At 38.6% G+C, this 19,768-nt stretch overlaps 1 protein-coding gene across 2 annotated transcripts in view; it reads left to right on the forward strand.

Moving 5' to 3' along the window:
• The first annotated feature begins 136 nt into the window (after window positions 1–136).
• Window positions 137–19,768, forward strand: part of ERO1B (endoplasmic reticulum oxidoreductase 1 beta) — a 32,430-nt gene continuing 12,798 nt past the window's right edge. For both annotated transcript variants that reach the window (XM_087774473.1, XM_087774474.1), the window contains exons 1-6: window positions 137–553; window positions 5,309–5,428; window positions 10,487–10,570; window positions 10,973–11,014; window positions 15,379–15,461; window positions 17,428–17,501. In XM_087774473.1, the coding sequence (XP_087630599.1) occupies window positions 455–553; window positions 5,309–5,428; window positions 10,487–10,570; window positions 10,973–11,014; window positions 15,379–15,461; window positions 17,428–17,501 (502 nt within the window). In that variant the 5' untranslated portion in view covers window positions 137–454. The remainder of the gene's footprint in view (window positions 554–5,308; window positions 5,429–10,486; window positions 10,571–10,972; window positions 11,015–15,378; window positions 15,462–17,427; window positions 17,502–19,768) is intronic.

Here is a 19,768-nt window from a genome sequence, read left to right on the forward strand (position 1 = left end):
TTCCTCGCCGCTTGTTTTGGAGGCGCGCGTGGTCCTCTCCGATTGGTCGCCGCGCCGTGCCCCGCCCCGCCCCAGCCCTGCCGCGGCGGGGGTTGCGCGTGCGCCTGGACTACAGCTCCCGGGACGCCGCGCGGCCGCCGGAGGAGGGAGCGGTTGGGCGGCCTTGCGGGCGGCCTTGCGGGCGGCGGCGGCTGCGCGAGAGAAGCGTGCGCGCGCGTCGGTGCTGTGGCGGCGGCGGCGGCAGCAGCGCGCGGGCAGGTTGAGGTGAGCGCGGCGCCCCCGCCCGACGGCTCCCGCCGCAGGCAGGAGCGGCCGCGCCGGGAGGAGACGCTGCCACCGTCACCGACCCTCGGTTCGTCCGTCTCCTTCCTGTGGTGGCGGCGGCTGCTGCGCGACGGGGCGAGGGCCGCCCTCCCCCGTCAGCCGCGGCGGGCGGAGCGGCGGCGGCAGCAGCATGAGCGGCGGCGGTGCCGTCCGGAGCACAGCGGCGAGGGCACGGCTGGCAGCGCGGCTGCTGGCGGTGCTCAGCTGCGTCCTGACAGCGGAGGCCCAGGTAGGAGCCAGGGGCGGACGGGACGATGCGGCAGGGTGCCCTCACGGCGGGGGCGGGAAGGAGGGTGGAGAGCCCGGCCGGGCAGGGATGCCCCACCGGCCGTGGGCAGGGCTGCGGATCCCCTGCCGGAGGGGAAGGAGAGCAGCGGTCCTTCCTGTCGCGGGCTGGAGGCGGCGGTGAGGGCGCTTCGCAGGGGCGTGGGGCAGAGGGCAGCTTTGGGCCGTGTCTTGGGCAGCCTCCCCGGCGGCGGAGTCTGGGCTTCCCTCGCTGAAGTCTGTAGCCCGCGTCCTTCCTATTCGAGACCCTGCGGTTGCTGCTTGCTGGGATCCAGCCCGGGGCCGGGCGGTTGGGTGCCTCCGGGCTGTGGAGCCCCGCTGCTACCGTGAGGGGAGAAGTTGGTTGGCCTGGGAACCACTGGTAGTACCCTGATATAACGGTCCAGCTGCACAGAGGAGTTGTTCAATCCACGTAACGCTGCTTGCTGCCTGTGGGGTGTTGTGCTGAGGAGCTCTGGGTTGGATCATATCCTTGGCTTTAGGCAGAAACTTTGGTGTCCTTATGAAGTCAAGGAGGAGCCACGTGTTCAAATGGTAATATCAGTGCCCGGGCTTGGCTTGTTTTTAGGTCACGTCTGTTTGCCCACATTACAGAGAAGGATGAGAATGCTTCTTCTTTCTGTAAACTGCCTTCACAGCTTCAGAAGGACAAGTGCCTGTAGTTGGGATTTTGCTATTCATCAGCAGCATGACTGTGACTGAAATAATAGTTGGTGTCAAGTAGGGAAGGATTTCAGCTGGACCAAAGACATTAGAGCGAGATTATATGGAAATACGATGCCCACGTGGAGCAAAATTTTGTCTTCTGCATCTAATTATTATTTTTCTTACCTTTTCTAAATTTCCGCTCTGTATAGCGTACTATATTGTAAGTGACTATCCAAGGCAGTGACTAGAGTCGTCTGGCATAGACAGTTTTTATTGCAGTTTTTTTGTTGTTGTAAGTTGAGGTTTTCTCAGGTTTAAAAATCCCTTATTTTAGTGTAACTAAATGCTAATTGAATTGGGATTCTTAAAAGAAGCCGTTAACAAACTGGCATGGTTTTCTTATGATGCTTGGCAGAGAGCTTGGTTGTTGCTATTTCATAAAATTGTTACCATATTCTATTCAGAGTTTAAATACCTAGAGTTTGACTTGCACAGGGAAAAGATAAGCGAGCCATTAGTTCTTTGAGTTACGTTAGCTGTAGCTTTTCTCTCATTCTGCAGCTATGGCAAAGTAAAACATTAAGGAACAAAACAAGGCATCCCAGGTGGTCTTCTAATTGTTGAAGCAATTAAAGTACAGCAACCTGATAACACTAATAAGGTTGTTTGTATGAATAGATTGCTTGTTAGTATGTGCATTTATTCAGGTTTTTCTTAATGTTGAAGTGCTGAATACATTTCTCTTTCCAGATTTCATAAGGAGAAATTGATGCAGGTTGGATGTTGACCTTTTCTTCTGAAAGGTTGTTTTCTCTTGGAGAAGATAAGTTAGAAGTTTTAACATCTCCAGTACAGCTCTGATATCTGTACAAGAACTAAACTAGGTTTGGCAATACATGGAAATACTTTGATAAGCATGTTGGAAATACAGAAGAAATAGCAACTGTTCAATGTCAGATGACTTCTTGATCACAAATTATAGTAGGCTAATGCTTTTAGAGTTTATCGTAGAGTTCAAAGTAATTAACAGATTAAAAGAAAGCTTGATACTTGGCCATTGTAATAAAAATTGTCATAACTTACAGTACAGTTTGGCTCTATATTTGTGGATTAAGTTAACTAGTACAGTTCAATTAAAAAAAGGCAAAATACCAATTGTGCGAATAGCAAAGCAGGTCTTACAATACGTAATTTTAACCGTGTAATACACTGTTCTTGTTTTGATGTCTCCAGTTTGAAAAAGAATTCACTGGAAGATCCAGGTGTCAACAAAAATGAAACAATTTTCTGCATGTTCTTAGAGTGTTCCATCATTATGCAAGTGAGAGCACTGAAGACTACACCTGGACTAATAAAAAAAAAAACCTAACTGGGGTACTTGAAGCCTGTGTTGCTGTTGTATTAGTGTGCTATGAACTGACTCCGCTGATATGCAGTGTTGGTGTTTCATATGTGCTGTCAAACCATTTCATAAATTGTGGTTTGGTACAGATATAGCGTAGTTTAATTTTAGAGCATGCCTTCCAAGGAAACATTGATTTTGCTATTTTATGTATACAGGGAGCTAACTGTTCCAGTTTTGAAAAAGTTGTGAGAAAGTAATGGAGAATTTTTTTGTTTGCTTGTTCTTGTTACTCGAAATTAATTTTTCTCTTAATAATTTCTTAGACCAGTTCTGGTTTTGGGGGAGGGTTTATTTCTGAAACTTCCTAATGTTCTAAGTAAACTGTACTGCGTTTTGAAAGATGTTCTTAGAATCGAGATTTTTATCAGAGGCATCTGGCAAAGGTGTGACCTCCATTAGTTTGCCATCTTAGTTGAATAAAAAGACTGCAGCTTTTTATTTTTCCATAGGGATTTGATACTGAGTGCAATTACTGCATGTTTGTTTGGAACAGTTTCCCCTAAAAAAGCATTTTCAGTTTTGCATAGATGGTAAAAATATTTTTGTAAGCAGTGGATAGCTTCATGAGGTGGTCATCAAAATAGTTTCCTATCCTTTATCTTCTGAGTCCAAAGAAAATTTCTTGGATCTTTCCTACTGCTTTCAGCTTAATAAATTATTGCTCTTCATGTAAGGTTTATCCTGTTTATACAGTTCAATAATATTTGAGCAAAATGCTCAGAGTTATCTTTTTGCCTTTTTATACTATAATGAAATGTACTGCTCTTTATTTTCTGCTATGGTATTACTTGTAAAGACAGCAAAAATAATTTCTGCCTATGTGTGACCAATAAGAAAATTTGAAATTTTTCATGAAATCACTATAGATTAAAATGCATGGGGATTTTACTTCTGTAAGTATAATAGTATAATAATAACAAGTTTTGTCTTCTGACTTTGAAGTTGGCAGTCATGTGGGCTGTGAGCTTTCTCGGCTTTGTGAAATACCTGTAATTGCACATACGTTCTTTCATAGCTCTTTGCCCAGGTTTGAAGTTAGATAACATTAACAAGGCAAGCATAACAGCATGGAAGACCTTAGATAAAGCAACTTCCCTTCCCTTAAATGAGTTTTACTTCATTACCGTATCTACTCTGCAGAATTGTGACTGCGTATTTAGTGCCTCAGGAAAAGTAGGATCTACACAAGGTGAATTTTCTACTTAAATGCTTTATTGCCGTACCCTCACCTCTTTATTCTCACAGGGGGTTGGGGGAAATCCATTTTCCAGGCCTCCTTTATGCTTCATAAAAGAGCAGAAGCCTACAGTTTGGTTTCTAGTGACTCTTTTACATCAAGCTTGGTTATATAAGGGTATCTGTTCTGTAAAGTAGTGGAGTGATTTATCGTGCATAAAACAGATTAGATGATTTCATAATCTCATCTATGTGAAATCTGTGGAGGGGAAAAAAAAGCCACAAAATGTTTTTTGTCTCTTTTTGCACATAACCTTTTAATAGTCAGAAGTTCTGCTAAGCCCATGCAAGATATAAGATGTGTGGGCTTTCCTATTTTATATGCTTTGTAGGCCGTCATGTATGTTGATCAATTTCCTGTCTAGCTGAAGATTAGTACTAGTTAACAGCAATGTTTGGTTCCATTCCCTTAGATATGGTCTAAAGCCTTCAAACTTATATTTGAAAGGCCTTTCAGACATGTTTGTAGTAGTTAGTTTAGATTTAATGATATTTATCATACAAAAGTTTAGAACCACGCTTTCAGTGTTTGTGCCTTTCACTAAGACACTGTCAGGGTCTCAGCAGAAGTGTTGCTGTAGCTGAGTCGACTAAGTTAGTTGGGCCTGTCCTCTCTACTACTTGCACAGTCCTGCCTTCCTCTCCTCTGCTGGCAGTAGCGCTTCTGCACTTGTGTGCGCTCCTTTTCGTAGAGGTGGTCTTAAGCTAGTGCAGTACCTTCAACCAGCTCGCTGTCCTGGCACAAGAAGGATAGGACCTGGAAAGTTCAGACTTAGTTTCACAATAGATTTACAGCCTTACAACATGGGTGCCTGCACCTGGTTTTCCTAGTATTTATTTGTAGAATTTAACTGTGAAGTTACTGACTTCTTGGACACAAAAGTACGTATTCACCTTTCTCCCATGCCTCTAAAGAAACTAGCTGGAGTGTTCTTATGCTTTGAGAAGAATTATAGAAATGAGATGACAATGCATGATTGTGGTTTTTTTGTAGGCAATTCAACTAATGAGCATTTGGTAGGAGAATACTTGGTATGCAACTCTGATATGCTAGTATACTATGTGTTTGTAGTTTGGAAAAATCTTGCTGCTCATTCTGCAGAAAGTTATATATGCTGAATCTGTCAACAAATTTCAGGGCTGAAAGTGTTGATCCGGCTAACATTGATTCAGCATTGCATTTGGAGGTGGACTTAAGCTCAAAAAAAGTGCTAAGATCTGTTATTTTCTAAATCTGAGTGTGTAAGGTATGTTGTAGAGTATTTTAATGATGAGAACTATATTATTTGCTGTGGAACTGCATTTCACTAGTATTTCTTTTGACTGCCATCCTTTTCTCTTTAGAGGATTTTTCTGTAGTTATTATTGCATTTCTTGATTAAAAATAAATTTTTATGTGTTTTTTAATAGCTCACAGGAGTCCTAGATGATTGTTTATGTGACATAGAAAGCATCGATGACTTCAATACTTTCAAGATCTTCCCCAAAATACAGAAACTACAAGAACGTGATTACTTCAGATATTACAAGGTACAATGAGAATGGTATTTTCCTGAATAATTTAAATAAAATCCAGAAAATATAAGGAGGATTACGTATCAAATCAACTTGTCTATATTAAGTTGTCTTTTAGAAGCCCACAGCTCTTTAATTTGGTTGTAGCAGGTTTTCAGTCCCTGACAGTTATGTTGGTAATAAGTCATGTTTTCTGTGTTAATCCTGGAGTCAGTGACAGTAAATCATGACTGCTTTCATTCAACTGATAAGTGGTAATTTTAAAGGTCGTATCTGCTGCATCTAGAAAAGGATTGTATATTAGCAACTCTCTGACAGCATGCAGTACTTGTCTTCTAAGAAATGTGCGTATTTTGAAATGGAAATATTGCCATGATTTCCTTTTTTTATAAGTTGCTGTCTTAGTTCTGATTTTAGTGTTTGCTACCTAGAGAACCATTATTCCTTTGAAAAACAGGTAAAACTATTCAATTTTCAAGTAGTGTGTAATATCACTTTTTTATGACTTTAAACATTTTTTTTTCTCTGTATTAGAATCTGATGAGCAAAATAAGACTTTGAAGCCTAATACTCCTGTTTTCAGATATGCTTAACTTGAAAATAAGGTTGCATTTTGACTGAGCTAATCAGATGGTTACCTGCCACTGGAAAAAGGAGGTTACGCTCCTTGAGGGCAGACCGCCCTGCCCCTTCCCTACTTTTAGCTCTTGGGCTTATCTAACTGTGCATTAGGCCAGTGCATCTCTTTAACCTGGAAGATTTTTAGTTTGGATGTTTGGGTTTGGTTGCCCCCCCTCCCCCCCCCAGGATGTAGCAAGTTATCTGGCTGATCTGGAATCAGACAATTATTAAACTCATGCAAGATGGAGTTATGAATGTGAGGAAGGAGAAAAAAGTGCTAGAATCTTCCCTTTCTAGTCTGAGCAAGCAGTAATGCGTAACTTCACCCTGAATCTCCTCCTGCTACGTGATACAGTTCTAACTTCACTTTTCAGGAGAAACACGATCTGTGCAACTTCAGTGATAATACATCACATAGTAGTGGTAATTAGGTTCTCCAGAGGCAACAGAAAGATACAAAACAAAGTAATTGAAGAAGAGGAGCAACAGGTATACAAGGTTGTATACAACAGTAATTTCATCCTGCAAATTTAGAACTAATCTTCATTTCAAGAGCACTTCTGCAGGTCATACTTTAATGATGTATTGCAATCCTACCTCATCTTTCATACTGATCTTCCTAATAGATGGGCAATTATAAGGGCCAGTGTGCAGTCCACCCATCACCACACATTATTTAGTGCTTCCAGCTGTGACAGGGAAGAATTTGTGTTGAACAAGCAAACCGAATAAGTAAGTCAGAATGTTTTTCACCCTTTCTTCTCTGAATAAGCAACAGAGTTTTTTGATGTCCCTGCACAGAATCACGGAAGTGCTATTAAGCACATAGATGGATGTGGAAATTGTGATTTGAAGGGTAGGCAATGATCATCTAGGTCAACTACAGTGTAGCTAAATACTGAATAAGCATAGGGGGAGTATACTTGTTCTGGGAGTGAAAACACTCCTACTCGGACATAATTTAATTTGTAATAGGAATTTGGATCATCAACTTTTGTAACTACAGTCACAGTATTCCCATTGTGTTACTGGTTCAACAGCCATAAAAGAACTCAAACTTTAATGTATAATACTGAGTGGACTAGCTAGTTTTTATTTCAAGGCTGAAGAAAACATTGTTTTTAAAGTCTTGCTGAAATTATGCTAGGTGGTTTCTAGATAGATAGTGGAACGCTTCTCAATGAAAGAAATAAAGGAATAAAAAATTTTTATAGTTTATACATCAAAACACACAAACTATGGGAGCCTCATGATAAGGAATCTTTTAATCTGTGACAAGTATTGAATAATACTCTAAACGATAGTAATGAAATCTAATACTTCAGACCCTGAAGAAAGTAGAAGGATGTTCTATGTAGTCAGTGCATGATTAGTGTTGATTGAAGTACAAGTGCTGTACAACCTCAGTTTGTCTCAGAAGTGTGTGTGCTGGTTTTTAGTGCTCTTGAATCATTCAGGACTAATATATCTTGATTTGCAGATGTTCTTTCTGAATCAATCTGCAGTTTAGACAGCAGTATTCTTTTATTTACAGTGTTTCTCTGTGTAAGAACAACAGCTGCCTAGTTACTTGTATCTTCCAAAGTGTGTTAGCATTTTTTATTGTTAGAGTTTACTTTGAAGAAGGTTGTAGACTAACTATGTTAGCTGGTCTTTTTTTTGGTAGAAATTGGTGGGAAGGGCATTTTTTTTATATAATAGGTCTTATTGTGAAGGTGATGTAAAATGTAACACTTTTTTGTGCTTTATTTAAAAAAAGATGGGGGAACAAGTACATAAAATTCTAAAATTTTACATATTTTGTTTCTAGGGATGGTGTTTGTGGATTGAATAGAGGAAATGGGGGGGGAGCAATCTAAAATCTCTGCTTTTAATGTATCTGTGCTAGCATGGCTTGAACTGTAACTAGAAGATAGTTGTCATCACTCTTAAGAAGTCATACCATCTGCTTAATGTCTTGTTAGGTTTTTTTGACTGAGGAATCTCTTTAACATTTTAAAGCTGAATTTATAATTCCCAGTCATGCTGAATAAGTACATCAAAATGGAAACATGGAAAACAGTCTTTCCTTCAGATGTTATATAGCGTTAACTTTGTATGCGTGTTTTGAAAATATAGGAAGGACTTACTTGCTGAAAGGTTTGGTAGAGGAATTTAGTATAATAAAGGGCAGTTGAGCAAGTCAAACATTTTTTCTTCTTTGGGGATCTTTTGTGGTATTGACAACATTTGAAGAGGGAATTTTGATTGATTTGCTTTAAGTATGTAGTGCCACAGAACAATTTATCTTTCAAGCATTAAAAGTTGTTTATTTCTGGTACATAGTTTTGATTTTTCTTAGCTGTCAAAATTAAGAGAATAGACTGGAGGGAGGGTAAAATCTGGCTATAATTCATCTTGGATTCTTCATATTGTGCCTGCTTTGTATCAGAGGCATATTGATCTATGCTTAGTATATTATGTATAATGCTGGGAAAAAAACCCTGAATTTGATTAATTGTTTTTATTGCTGAGGCTCTGGTTTGACAATTCAGTGAACATAGCCATTGGGCTTCTATTACTGTATTCCCCCCAAAACCAAGCCACTTAAAGCAAATCACTGATCCAGTATAAATGCACCCTGCCAGTGAAAGGTGTTCAGAGCATAAAGGTTTTTTTTAATTGAATAATTGTTCAAGACAGCTCAGTGATTTCAGTTTTTCTCCAAATTAAAAGATTGCGTAGTGTGTTTGTTTTATCGTAGCAGGAACCCTTCAGGTACCAACATTCAGTTGCCAATTCTTTGCCTAAGGGGCTGCTCTGGCATTGCTGTACTGGATGTTTAACCTTTGTTTCCTGTGTATGTTTCTCCTTATGTAAAGTGAAAGTATAGGATATACATTACATTAATTAGAAAAATGTTCCTACAGGTAAAGGGAAAACACATTTTTCTGAAGACTAAATTGATGAAGTGTTTTGTCTCAATCTTTTAACCTAGTAGGTATAGCAAGAATACTGTTATTTATAGTGTGTGACTATTAATTTACTGTACAGCTTGTATGTATTTTTTTCCATAAGCTAGCATAAGGATTAGTTTTCTGACTTAAGATTTATAGATGTAAGTAATTTTTATAAGCACATTTATATTTCTTAAATATTTGTGTTGAAACTGCTCTAGGGCCTGATGCCATCCTTGGAGTATTCGGCTTAATTTTATAATGCGTTTTATAGAACTCTTGCTGTGTCCAACTACAGAATCAAATTCAATGTCTTCAACAGTTTCAAATAAGAAGTGATACATCAAGTCATTCAAGATGTAGTTTGTTGGATATAAGTAGTGACTTCAGTTGAATATCTTCATGAATAGTATTTATCAACTGAAGAAAACTAGTACAAGCTGCACTAAAGGAAAATAAAGTAAAGGAATAGAAGTAATTTTTGTTTTGTGTGGGTTTTTTTTACTTTGAAAGTTTTAAAACTGACCTTTTATCTGGAAAATAGTGGTTGCTACTGAGGATAATGCTTTGTATTTTATTTGTAATGTTAGATTTCAAAGATGGTGTACTTTTGCAGTGTTTCTGGTTGATCATGCAGGAGAGCCTTTAGTCTGTAGTCTCTAGTTTAGGAGTGATGAGGTCAAAGTGGTTTTTATCACTAATGTTTGTTAGTATGTATATGGCTAATGTAAAGGAAAGCTGGGATTTTTTTTTTTCTTCACTGACTTCCACATTGCTAATCCAAGTGTAGTAAAGTGTTTGAATCTCTTGCCATGTAGCATATACTAATATACGTGGTACTCCCTGCCTTTATTGTGCCATTTGATGACAAATAGGAGCACTAATCATCACAGGATTGGCTGGTAATGTTTCTGAAGTGGTTTCTCTTCATTATTTATATTTGTAGTATATCAGCTCTCTAATTTGAGGCCATTATGATACTCATTCTTCCTTGACTAGCTACAATGTGTAGTAATGATTGCCTCTTTTTATGCCTTGAAATCTGAAATCATCCAAGCACTTATTTGAATTAGTAAACTTGTGCACTTGTCTGTCCTCCATCAAATGTATTTTCTTGATCACTATAGTACAAGTACAATTGATTGTAAGTGCACTCATTTTAGAGCTGCATATGTCTGATTTGCCTTCTTTTTAGTAGTTCATGTACTGCTTTAAAGTTATGTTAGTGGTGGGAGATTTAGTTTGTGCTTTAATATGCTATGTCTTTGTGTCCACTGGAGACCATTATCACTAACAATTCCACTGCAGCAAGCTTCAGCTTATATACTCAGAGGGAGAGTAGTTAAAAGAAACCAACTGACGGACCAAACCCCCACAAAACTTAAAGTACTAAATTTAACCCTTTTTCCTTGTATCCTCTTCTTTAATTTGGAAGGATTTCCTGATACTGAGAGCTCTTTCATTTAAAGTTGCCTTATGTAAGTGTCGATTGTAAACTTGGTTTTTGTATATTTAGGTCAACCTGAAGAGACCATGTCCATTTTGGGCTGATGATGGCCATTGTTCTATCAAAGATTGTCATGTAGAGCCTTGTCCTGAGGTATGGATCAAATAATATAAAATAGAAAAAGGTTATTTGGTTAAAAAGTTTGCTAGTTTGCAGTGACTAATACTATACTAGCAACATGTACTAATCAGAACTTAAATTTAAATAAAAGAGTGACAATAAAATTATTTTCCATTTCAAAAGCAGAATTACAGCCAAAGTATTTTAAGGTCTTAGTCATTTTACCAATAAAACAAATAACTTTAAGAATAAGTCTCTTTTAAGCTCTAGCACTGCTTTCGATATAACGTGTTGAGAAGGTAAAGGAGCAAGTTAATTATTTAAAAACAAGTTTGCTTTGGCCTCTGTAGGAATGATGTTTAATTTGTAGATTTTAATCAAGCATAATTGTTTCTATGAACAGTGTAAAAACTGTGATTTATTTTTTGTTTTTAGAGCAAAATACCTGTTGGAATTAAGGCTGGGAGCTCTAATAAAGTAAGTAGTCATTTATTTTCTAAGTTATTTCTGATTTTTTTTGTTTAAATCTTAACGTTACAGTATCTGAGTGACTTTTCATTACAAACCTTCAGCTTCACATTTTTACTTTTATGTATAATAGTGTTTCTGACATAGCTGGTACTGCCATGTCATTCTGGGTCTGTCATAGCTTGAGAGCTGGTGCAGACTGCATCAATGAATGACCAGGGACAGCAGTAGATGGCCACAGGATGCCGGATGTAAAATTTTTTGTTCATTTCTGAGTACAGGCCAGCTTCCGTAAAGCCATAGGCTAAGATGCACAGATGCAGTAGCAGTGCAGTCTTTTGTAAGAATCATATATAACCACAACCTCTAATATTAAAAGAACCTGAATGATTACATGTAGTTTTGCCATGTCTAATCTTGAGCAGGTCATTAGTTGAAAGATGATTTGGTCGTTAATCTAAAGACAATTGAGGCTAAAGCGGTCAGTGCAAGCTTAAGTAGTCAGTCCATGCTATTGGCTTTTGCTTGCTTCTCTCCAAGCCATCCTTCCTAGATCACCAAGTGATCTTAGCAAAGCCAAAAATATAAAGAGGGTATATACGCCTAGAAAAGATGTCAGAGCAGAAAGATAAACAACGCTCCCTCACCCCCAAATCCCAAGCACAGTGCCCAAGAATAAGGACTTTAGCAGTTGATGGGATAATGGTACCCAAATGAGAGATCTTCCTGTTGAGTGCCTTGGCTGTGTTGTAGACTCATACTTACTCTTGCGTAACTATCGTGTCTCCATCCTCCCCAGTACTTTCCACCTCACTGGGCAACCATAGTTGCTGCTTGCCTCACCTGAGTGTAGTTCACCATATCATAAATGACCATTGGCATTAGGTTTAGACTTTATACCAAGAAAGATTACCAAAGATAGCTGAGAGGAATACTTCATTGTGAATGGATGACTTCTGTGTCCTGCTGTCATGAACAGTGCAGGCAAGTCTGCCCAAGCTTCAGCTCAAGAGGAAGTCTCATCTCCTGTTTATACATACATTGTTAAGCTCACTCTGAAGTAAAGTGTGCCTCTTCATTTAAAGGTTTCTGGTGATCAGAGAAGAAACATCTTTGTTACTGACATGGCTTAAATGTCAGTCATTCACCATTTCAGCACAAGCAGCAGTACTTATTCTGGGAAAACTTTGGCACTGTCTCTGTGCAGAAGATCTTGAGTTTTAGCTGGATAATGTGTTGCTAGTTCTCTTTTTCATTGACTCTATTCTCTTCCAAGCTTGACTGTAGAGAAACTGACTCCTGAAATGCCGTAATGCCTCCTAAAGAGACATTTTAAGACTTTAAAGACTGTTTTAGAAAGGATTCTTCTAGTAGGCATTTGAGCTTCCTGATTGATTGATCTCGAGAGCCATAAGTAAGATGTTAATTAGTAGTCAAAGAGTATGCTGTTCTTAAGGTACTTCACATGAGCATATTGAATTGGACTTCGGAAGTGAAAAATCAGCCACTTTTTGCTTTCACTGCAATAAAGAAACTGGGATAGCTTCTTTGGGAAGCTGTCATCTGCTGGTTTATTTGCTACAGTTGTTTCCTTTAAATTGCCTTGTAGGTTGTTGCAACCAGCTATAGTGCTGAAAGTTGGGCAATTCTGCACCTTTAATCTGTAGTGGAACAAAGATACTAATATCTGCTGCTTCTCTGTCAGAAAATGAAGTATTTCTGCAGGAAAAATGTCATTAGGACTGACATAAATCTTACCTACACCATTTTCTTACGTCTTATGATTCAGTTAAAGATCTTTCTTGGAAACAATTAAAAATTAACAATCTCATTTAATAACCCTTTTAAGGAAACATCAAACTCATCTTAGTATGAATGTTTTGTTTCAAGGACTATGCGAGTACTGTGCTATTAGCCTGTGCTTGGTCCATTTGGGAAAGTCCTGCATCTTGTGGATTATCCTTAAAGTATTGGTTTTAAAAAAAAAAAAAAAAAAGGGGGGGTTTCCTCTGGGGATATACATGTCCAGTTTCTCTCTTTCATCCTGATAGTCTCTGCCTTGGAAAGGTGAAAACAACCAAAGGCATCTTTTTAATAATGAGAGCTATAATCTCTTGAGTATATATACTCAGGGTAGAATCCTGTGGAGAAGTTTTCTGTGGTCTAAGTGCTTGGCTTCTGTGCACTTTCCTATTGCCCTTCTCTCCTAATGTAGATGACCTTGTAAACTTCTAGCTTTATTTAGGCTTTCATGGGGGATTTTTTTGTTTGTTTGCTGAACCGTAGAGAGAACAGTTCTTTTGAAAGCTCATCTAGCCACAGGGTTACACTTGCACAGCTTCTCCACAGAAGTGCAGTTAGCAATAGAGGATCTCTTTTTAATTCTTGGCACCAACATAAGCTTTTTGAAATGGTGCTGGAGAGGCACAAAGTAGCTTCCCGAAAGGGAAATATAGAAATATAGTCCTGTTTTCATTTGAGGGGTGAACACATTTCAGGGGGCTAGCCATTAGAGAACTGTCATGACAGATGCTGTATTAATCTTTGAAGCAAGGGACAGGGTGCAGCAACTCAAGGTTACAACATTTAACTTTTCCGTTTTCTTCCAGAAACTGCTCTTAGGAGATCCTGCTTTGGCAGGAACAGATACTTTGTCCTGATCTAGTCAGTGGTCACAGAGCACTGATCTGATAGCAGTTGCTGTTGAACACTGGAGAATAGTGAAGCCCGGAACCATGTTTTGAGACTTGAATGTTCATTCTGTTTGAAACCTTAAATTTAGGATTATATTCTTGGCAGTAATTTTTTTCACTTCAGGGTAAGGATTGGTTTGCAACTCTAGACATGCAGAATGTTTACTTCAGCATCTCAGTATGTTATTTCATCAGCAGTATCTGTTTCGTTCTAGGTCAGGTCCATTCCATGTTCACATTTTTCCATTTAACAACAATATGATGCTAAAGAATGAGCCCCCACACATGGCAAATCCAAGGAAATTGAATGAGAATTTCCTTCTAGAGTAAATATTTGTTATGGGCAAGGCCTCTAACAAGGTTTAAATTATTTGGTGTTTTTAATCTCCTTCACTTCCTTGGTCTTCAGTAGGTTCTGCTGTTTTTTCTTGTATTGGTTCTGGCAAATGCATTTTTAAAGCAAGTCATCTTGCTTACTCATCTGAACAGTTTTAATTAAATCCTTTCTTTTTTGAGAAGTATTGTGATATGTGTCGTGTTGGTACTTTGCCTCTGGCATCTTGACCACAAGGTTGTCCTCAGAAATGAACTATTCGCTTTCTTTTAAAATTTATCAAATTATTATTTTTGTTTGCTATTTCTGAAGGGTTGACCAAAGCCTTTAGCTTATGGTTTTATTTTGAGCTGGTGTTGGATAGTAATCCTTCATGTCAATATGTATGTGCCCTGAAGTGAAGGGAAGCCAGCAGTTCAGCTTTATATAAGCTATCAGTTACTTAACATTAAATCATTTTCTGTATTTCTTAAGGACTGTGATAAGGTAGAAATCTGTGTAAACATCAGGCTCAGACTGCAAAAGAAAACACACACACACACAAAAAACCCCAACCCGAAAACCCCAAAAAAGAGGAAATTGGGTTTGTTTATCTTTTAAGAGAGCACTGATATTATCTATTCTGTACCAAAACTGTTAGAAGGATTTTTTTAGCTTTAAGCTGACACACAAACAGTGCCCTGCTGACAGAACCATATTATTGTAGAATAGTGGAATTTAATCTTTAATTCTTCAAATGTTTTCCTTAGAAGTATTCTAATAGTAAGTCTGTTTTAGTGGATTACTTTTTAAAAAATACTATAGAATCAGAGTTCAGCTTAAATACTTCAATTCTGGCTTTAAAATAATCAAAATTTGAGGTGCACGTCTAAAACATGCCAATGAATAGGATTAAATGAAACATGAGGGGAAAACGGCCAAAACTGATACATTTTCCTACTGAAATGACCAATGAAACTTGGGGTATGCTTATGCTTGCAAAATACAAGGTATATTTATAGGTATGACACTGCTTGTCTTCCAAGGTCCTTTTACAAGAATGTAAATAAGTATCTGAAATGCTTCAGAACTCCATTTAATTAAAAAAGGGGGGGGGCAAAACAAAATTTTTACATATTTAGCTGAATTTTCTGTGGTAGTTGAATCCCCAGAGCAAAATTGTCCTGACGAAATTAAGTGAAGAAAAACAGAAATAAGAAATGTTTCAGAATTAGTGCTGCTAGAATCTGAGGATTTTCCCTGATAGTAGCCAGTTCACTGCTAAACATAGAAATACCTGTCACAGCACCTGTTCTCAGAGAATTTTAGGTAATTCATTTGTGTATTAAATATGAACTTTCTTACAGTATTCAAAAGCAGCAAATAATTCCAAAGAATTGGAAGACTGTGAGCAAGCTAACAAACTGGGAGCAGTTAACAGTACCTTAAGGTATGCTATGATTTACAACAATAGTACAAAAATAGTAACAAAGGAGCATTTCATTTCGTCTGTCTTGTTTTTGCAATGTGCTGTTTTTTGTTCTTCATACTTTCCGTAGCTCATTAGAAAGTAAATGTGAAATGATGCAAGAACATCTGAAGGTAAAGGTATTAAGTGATAAGTAGACTTTTTTTTTTTTTAAAAAAAAAGTACACTTTGATATTATTTGAAAGAGGTATCTTACAGCATCAAGAGTCAGAGGAAACTTGCAAATAAACCCACCTTTTTCCTACTTTTTACCAGTATCAGTCTTTGTTCTTGATGACTGTGCTGGATTAGGGGATTCTGTCTTGCTCTGTCCCTCTGTTACACTGATGTGCCTGTTTGTGATCATTCAGTGAACCAGATCAGGGAGCTTGTGAGTTACTTTTGTTGTTGGCAAAGTTATTTTTAGCTTGGATCAATTCCCTGATCTTGCTTATTGCATGGCATAGTCAAGGTTGGGTGGGAGGAATTCCGCGGGATGGTGTTGCCCCTGAGTAGGAAAGTTTGTGGAACAGCACTTAGAAAAAACTTGCATTCTACTAGATTCCCCGCCTTTAAAAAGTTGAAATAGAAGAATCAGTTCTTCACTGTTGATGGGGAGGTGTGGTGTCTTCGGCCACAGATTTCAGCAGTTCTACCTGATAGAGATGTTGAAACTCTTTCCTGTCATCTGACAAAATGGGGCTGCCATGAAAAAGCGACTGCTTCTGCCTGGTTTGTGGTGTTTTAAACCGAACTGGGTAGAGCCCTTATCCAAGGTTTTTTAGGGAAAATAAGAAACTATTACCTCTCTTAAGGGCAAAGAATATGAGATTGAGTACACATATGGAGAGCTAAAGAGAATGCCTTTTGTGAGAGTAGGATAGATGATCAAAGTTGGGAGAGGGCAGGTAATGAATCCTGCAAGTGCAGGAAGAGCTTGTGCTTTGTAGGCAAACCTCCACGTTCTCTATCTGGCAGTGCATCATGCTCATGGTTTTGGGTTATTGTCCTTGATCAACTGTATGTCTTGTGATTATCAAATCTTGCCTGCTAGTAATTACTGGAGAAGTTTCTCGCCTAATGCCAAGTATAAATTCTCCTATTGTGATTTGGCAGAAGGTTAGAAATGTGTCTTGTTCTAGAATTGCCTCTGTTTGTAGAATTGAGCTAGGACTAATTCGATCAAAAGGAATAGGTTGTTTTCATTATTTCAAGGTGCTTCACTGCACTCTGGAGCAGAGTTCCCAAGCTTAATTTTGCTTACTTTTTGCTGTCAGTAGTGTGGCATCAGTAGTTCTGTGCCGCACATATGCATAGAGGAAAGCATTTAGCTTTTGGCACTGTTTGTGTTTCATACTGTGGGAACTTCAAAGTACTTGTCTCTCTGGTACAGTACACCTTTGAAAATGCTAGGGTGAGAGGAATACCATTATTATTTAGAAGACTTAAGACAAATCATATTCATAGAGTAATTTAGCTTGGAAGGGGCGTTTAGACATCCAGTCTCCCACTAAAAAGCAAGGCTAACTATTGTAGATCTCATTGAAAGTACAGGTTACGAAACTATGATGATCCTCACCCTCGAAGTGACAGCTGCTAAAGTAGTACTTTGAAAAGCGTTAAAAAATGTATGCCATGACAGTATTTTACCAAGCTCTTACTGAAGAAAGAGAAGTCACTGCTGCTGCACAGTTTGTTCAAATAAGGATGGTGAAATCTTTCTTGCTGTCTAACATTAAGATGACTTTTTAAAGTATCGCAATTGATGCCTGCTTGAATCTCTGTGCAGCTAACAAGTGGTAACTCCATATATTCTCGAGTTTCAGATATAGTAATTCAGAATTCAGTTCCAAGTTAACTACTATATGTGGATTGTGTTTCTTTCGGTAGGTCTTATTGATGTTGTTTATTTAAAAGTTTAAAATCAAATGTATTTTTTTCCCCTCAGTAACCAAAGTAAGGAGGCTTTCATTGACTGGGCAAGATACGATGATTCACAGGATCATTTTTGTGAACTTGATGGTAAAATGTTTAAGCTTTTTCAGAGTGTTTGTTTTATTTTCTGTCTCTTAAAAACACAAAAGATTATAGTTTCTCTGCAAATAACCATTTTTAAAAAGTATTAATTTTGTGCTAAATGGAGATGTGACAGTTCATATCATCTTACATGCAAAGAATGCAATTTTTTACAAGGAGCGTTTGGTAGTCTACACAGTGCACATTCACTGTTACCTCCTGTTAGTATAGTGAACAGGAGACTTTTATGGAAATAAAAAGGTAAATGGGGAGGGGGTTAGCATATATTTTTTTAAAAAGCTTCTCACAAATGAGTTGCATCTAGCACAAATATAAGACAAATTCTTGCAGCTGATTCAGTTTTCTACTACGTTATTTTTGTTGCTATTCTACTGTCTATGCTTGGACTGAGTTTGTTCCTCTTCCAGCCTTGCTATGTTTCCAAATGATCTCTGCACTAAATTCACCCTTATTTGTAAGGACTTTCTTATTGTTAAAACACTAGGATACTAGATTGTGTCTTCCCTCTGCTCCACATATGTGAGTCTTTTTGCTTGTAACGTTCAAAGCTCAAAGGAATGTTTTTCAGATAAACACGAGAACTGCCAAATTCAGGAATGACTGCTAAAGGCCTTTTTAATAAATACCTTAGAAAGCTTTCTATGCTAGGAAGTCTTAGGGCATAATGCAAGGTGTTTTAATCTACCTTTAGGCTAATGTTTGGTGTCACCTGAGAAAGCAGCAGCTGTAGTGGACTTACCAGCTGTGGTTCTCTTTCAGCACTTCTGCTGCATCTTATCTGTGAAAATTTTCTATACAAGCTGTTTCTCTAATAAATAGTCAGTGAGCATTACTGTAGATCTGAACTGTTATATGCAATAAGCTGCTGTTGTCTCTCCTATCTTCAAGCTGCCTACGTTAAGAGGACTCAGTTGGGAAAGGTATAGTTTAGGAGCATTTCTTTTAGAAGTAACTACTTAAGTAGTTCCTGATTCTACCTCCATCTCTCCTTACATCGTGCCCTGCTGAAGGAGGATGTACTGCCCTCAGCTGTGTTCTTCCAGTGCTTTTTTTGCACTGGCTCTGGTGTGCATCTTTCTGCATGGTAAGCTGTTTCAGCTTACTTGAATAGCAGGAAAGTAAGTGAACATCGCCCTCCCATCTCCCAAATTGTTGTGATGAACTGGCTTATCAGGTGAGTTTGTGAGCTGGAACAGGGAGAGGTGAGAGAGAATAACTACTAGGAGTGACTGGGAGGAGGTAGAAAATCTTGTTTTCTTCCTCTCCTCTCTTCCTGGTGGTGAGAGAGCTCTTAATTCACTCAACTGTAGCACAAACCCATATCATCAGTTTTACTTTTTACTAGCTTTTTGTTCGGCTTAATGATAAACTAGATAAGGGAATTGATCTAGCTGAAAAAAACTTCATAACCCAGGTCAGCTTTCCATCTTTCTGTTGCACTGCCCCACAGACTCAGGTGTATGTGGATAACAAGAAGAAAAAGTGGAGACCTGAAGTGACCAGGAAGTGTAGGAACTGCTTAGGTTAGCCATGCTGTCAAAGAAATAAATAAAGCTCTAATTCGACTTTGTCTCATCTGGCACTCACTGTGTTGTTGTGTGTCTTGTGTCTGTCTCTTTTCTTTGTTTTTGCTGCTACTACTGAAGTGATGCTTAGCTGCTCATGCAGAATCATCTCTTCTTTTTAGAGCAGTTTTCAGTCTCTGTTTCTGTGGCTTTTTTCAACACCTGAGGAAATACTCAGTGGCACTGCTTGGCCTATTCCTATGAATAGGTCTCTGGACTACTGTCTTGTATTGTATGCGGGGTTTTTTTAAGTATGAGTTGCTCTTGACCTAGAATTTCAAAGAGGAGGGAATTCCTCCTGCTTTTTACTGGTTGTAGCTTGAAACTTAAGTTTCTATTCATATGGGGTTTTTAAGCAGAGAGAGTACTGTTTGACAATTGTTGGATACATTGCCTGAATTTGTAGTGAACTTGAGAGATGAGGGTATAACTTGTTGAAATGCTGCTTAAATAACATGTTTCTTGCCATAACCAACAGAGCGTTCTGCAATATGCTGAAAGTTTGTTCAATTAAGCAATGTGATCCAGACTTTCTGCCAGCGTACAAGGGTATCTGGGAAAAAGGGGATTTAGCTAATAAATATACACTATGTACCAACTACAAGATGCATTTCTTTGACCTTGTCTTTATTAAGAAGCCCCTGTAGCAGTATACCCGTTTCAAAAAAGCAAACCCCCCAACGTAAT

Source organism: Nipponia nippon, unplaced genomic scaffold (assembly GCF_047370975.1).
Source record: "Nipponia nippon isolate SJK-2023a ecotype South Korea unplaced genomic scaffold, ASM4737097v1 scaffold_4, whole genome shotgun sequence".
NCBI classification, from domain to species: Eukaryota; Metazoa; Chordata; class Aves; order Pelecaniformes; family Threskiornithidae; genus Nipponia; species Nipponia nippon.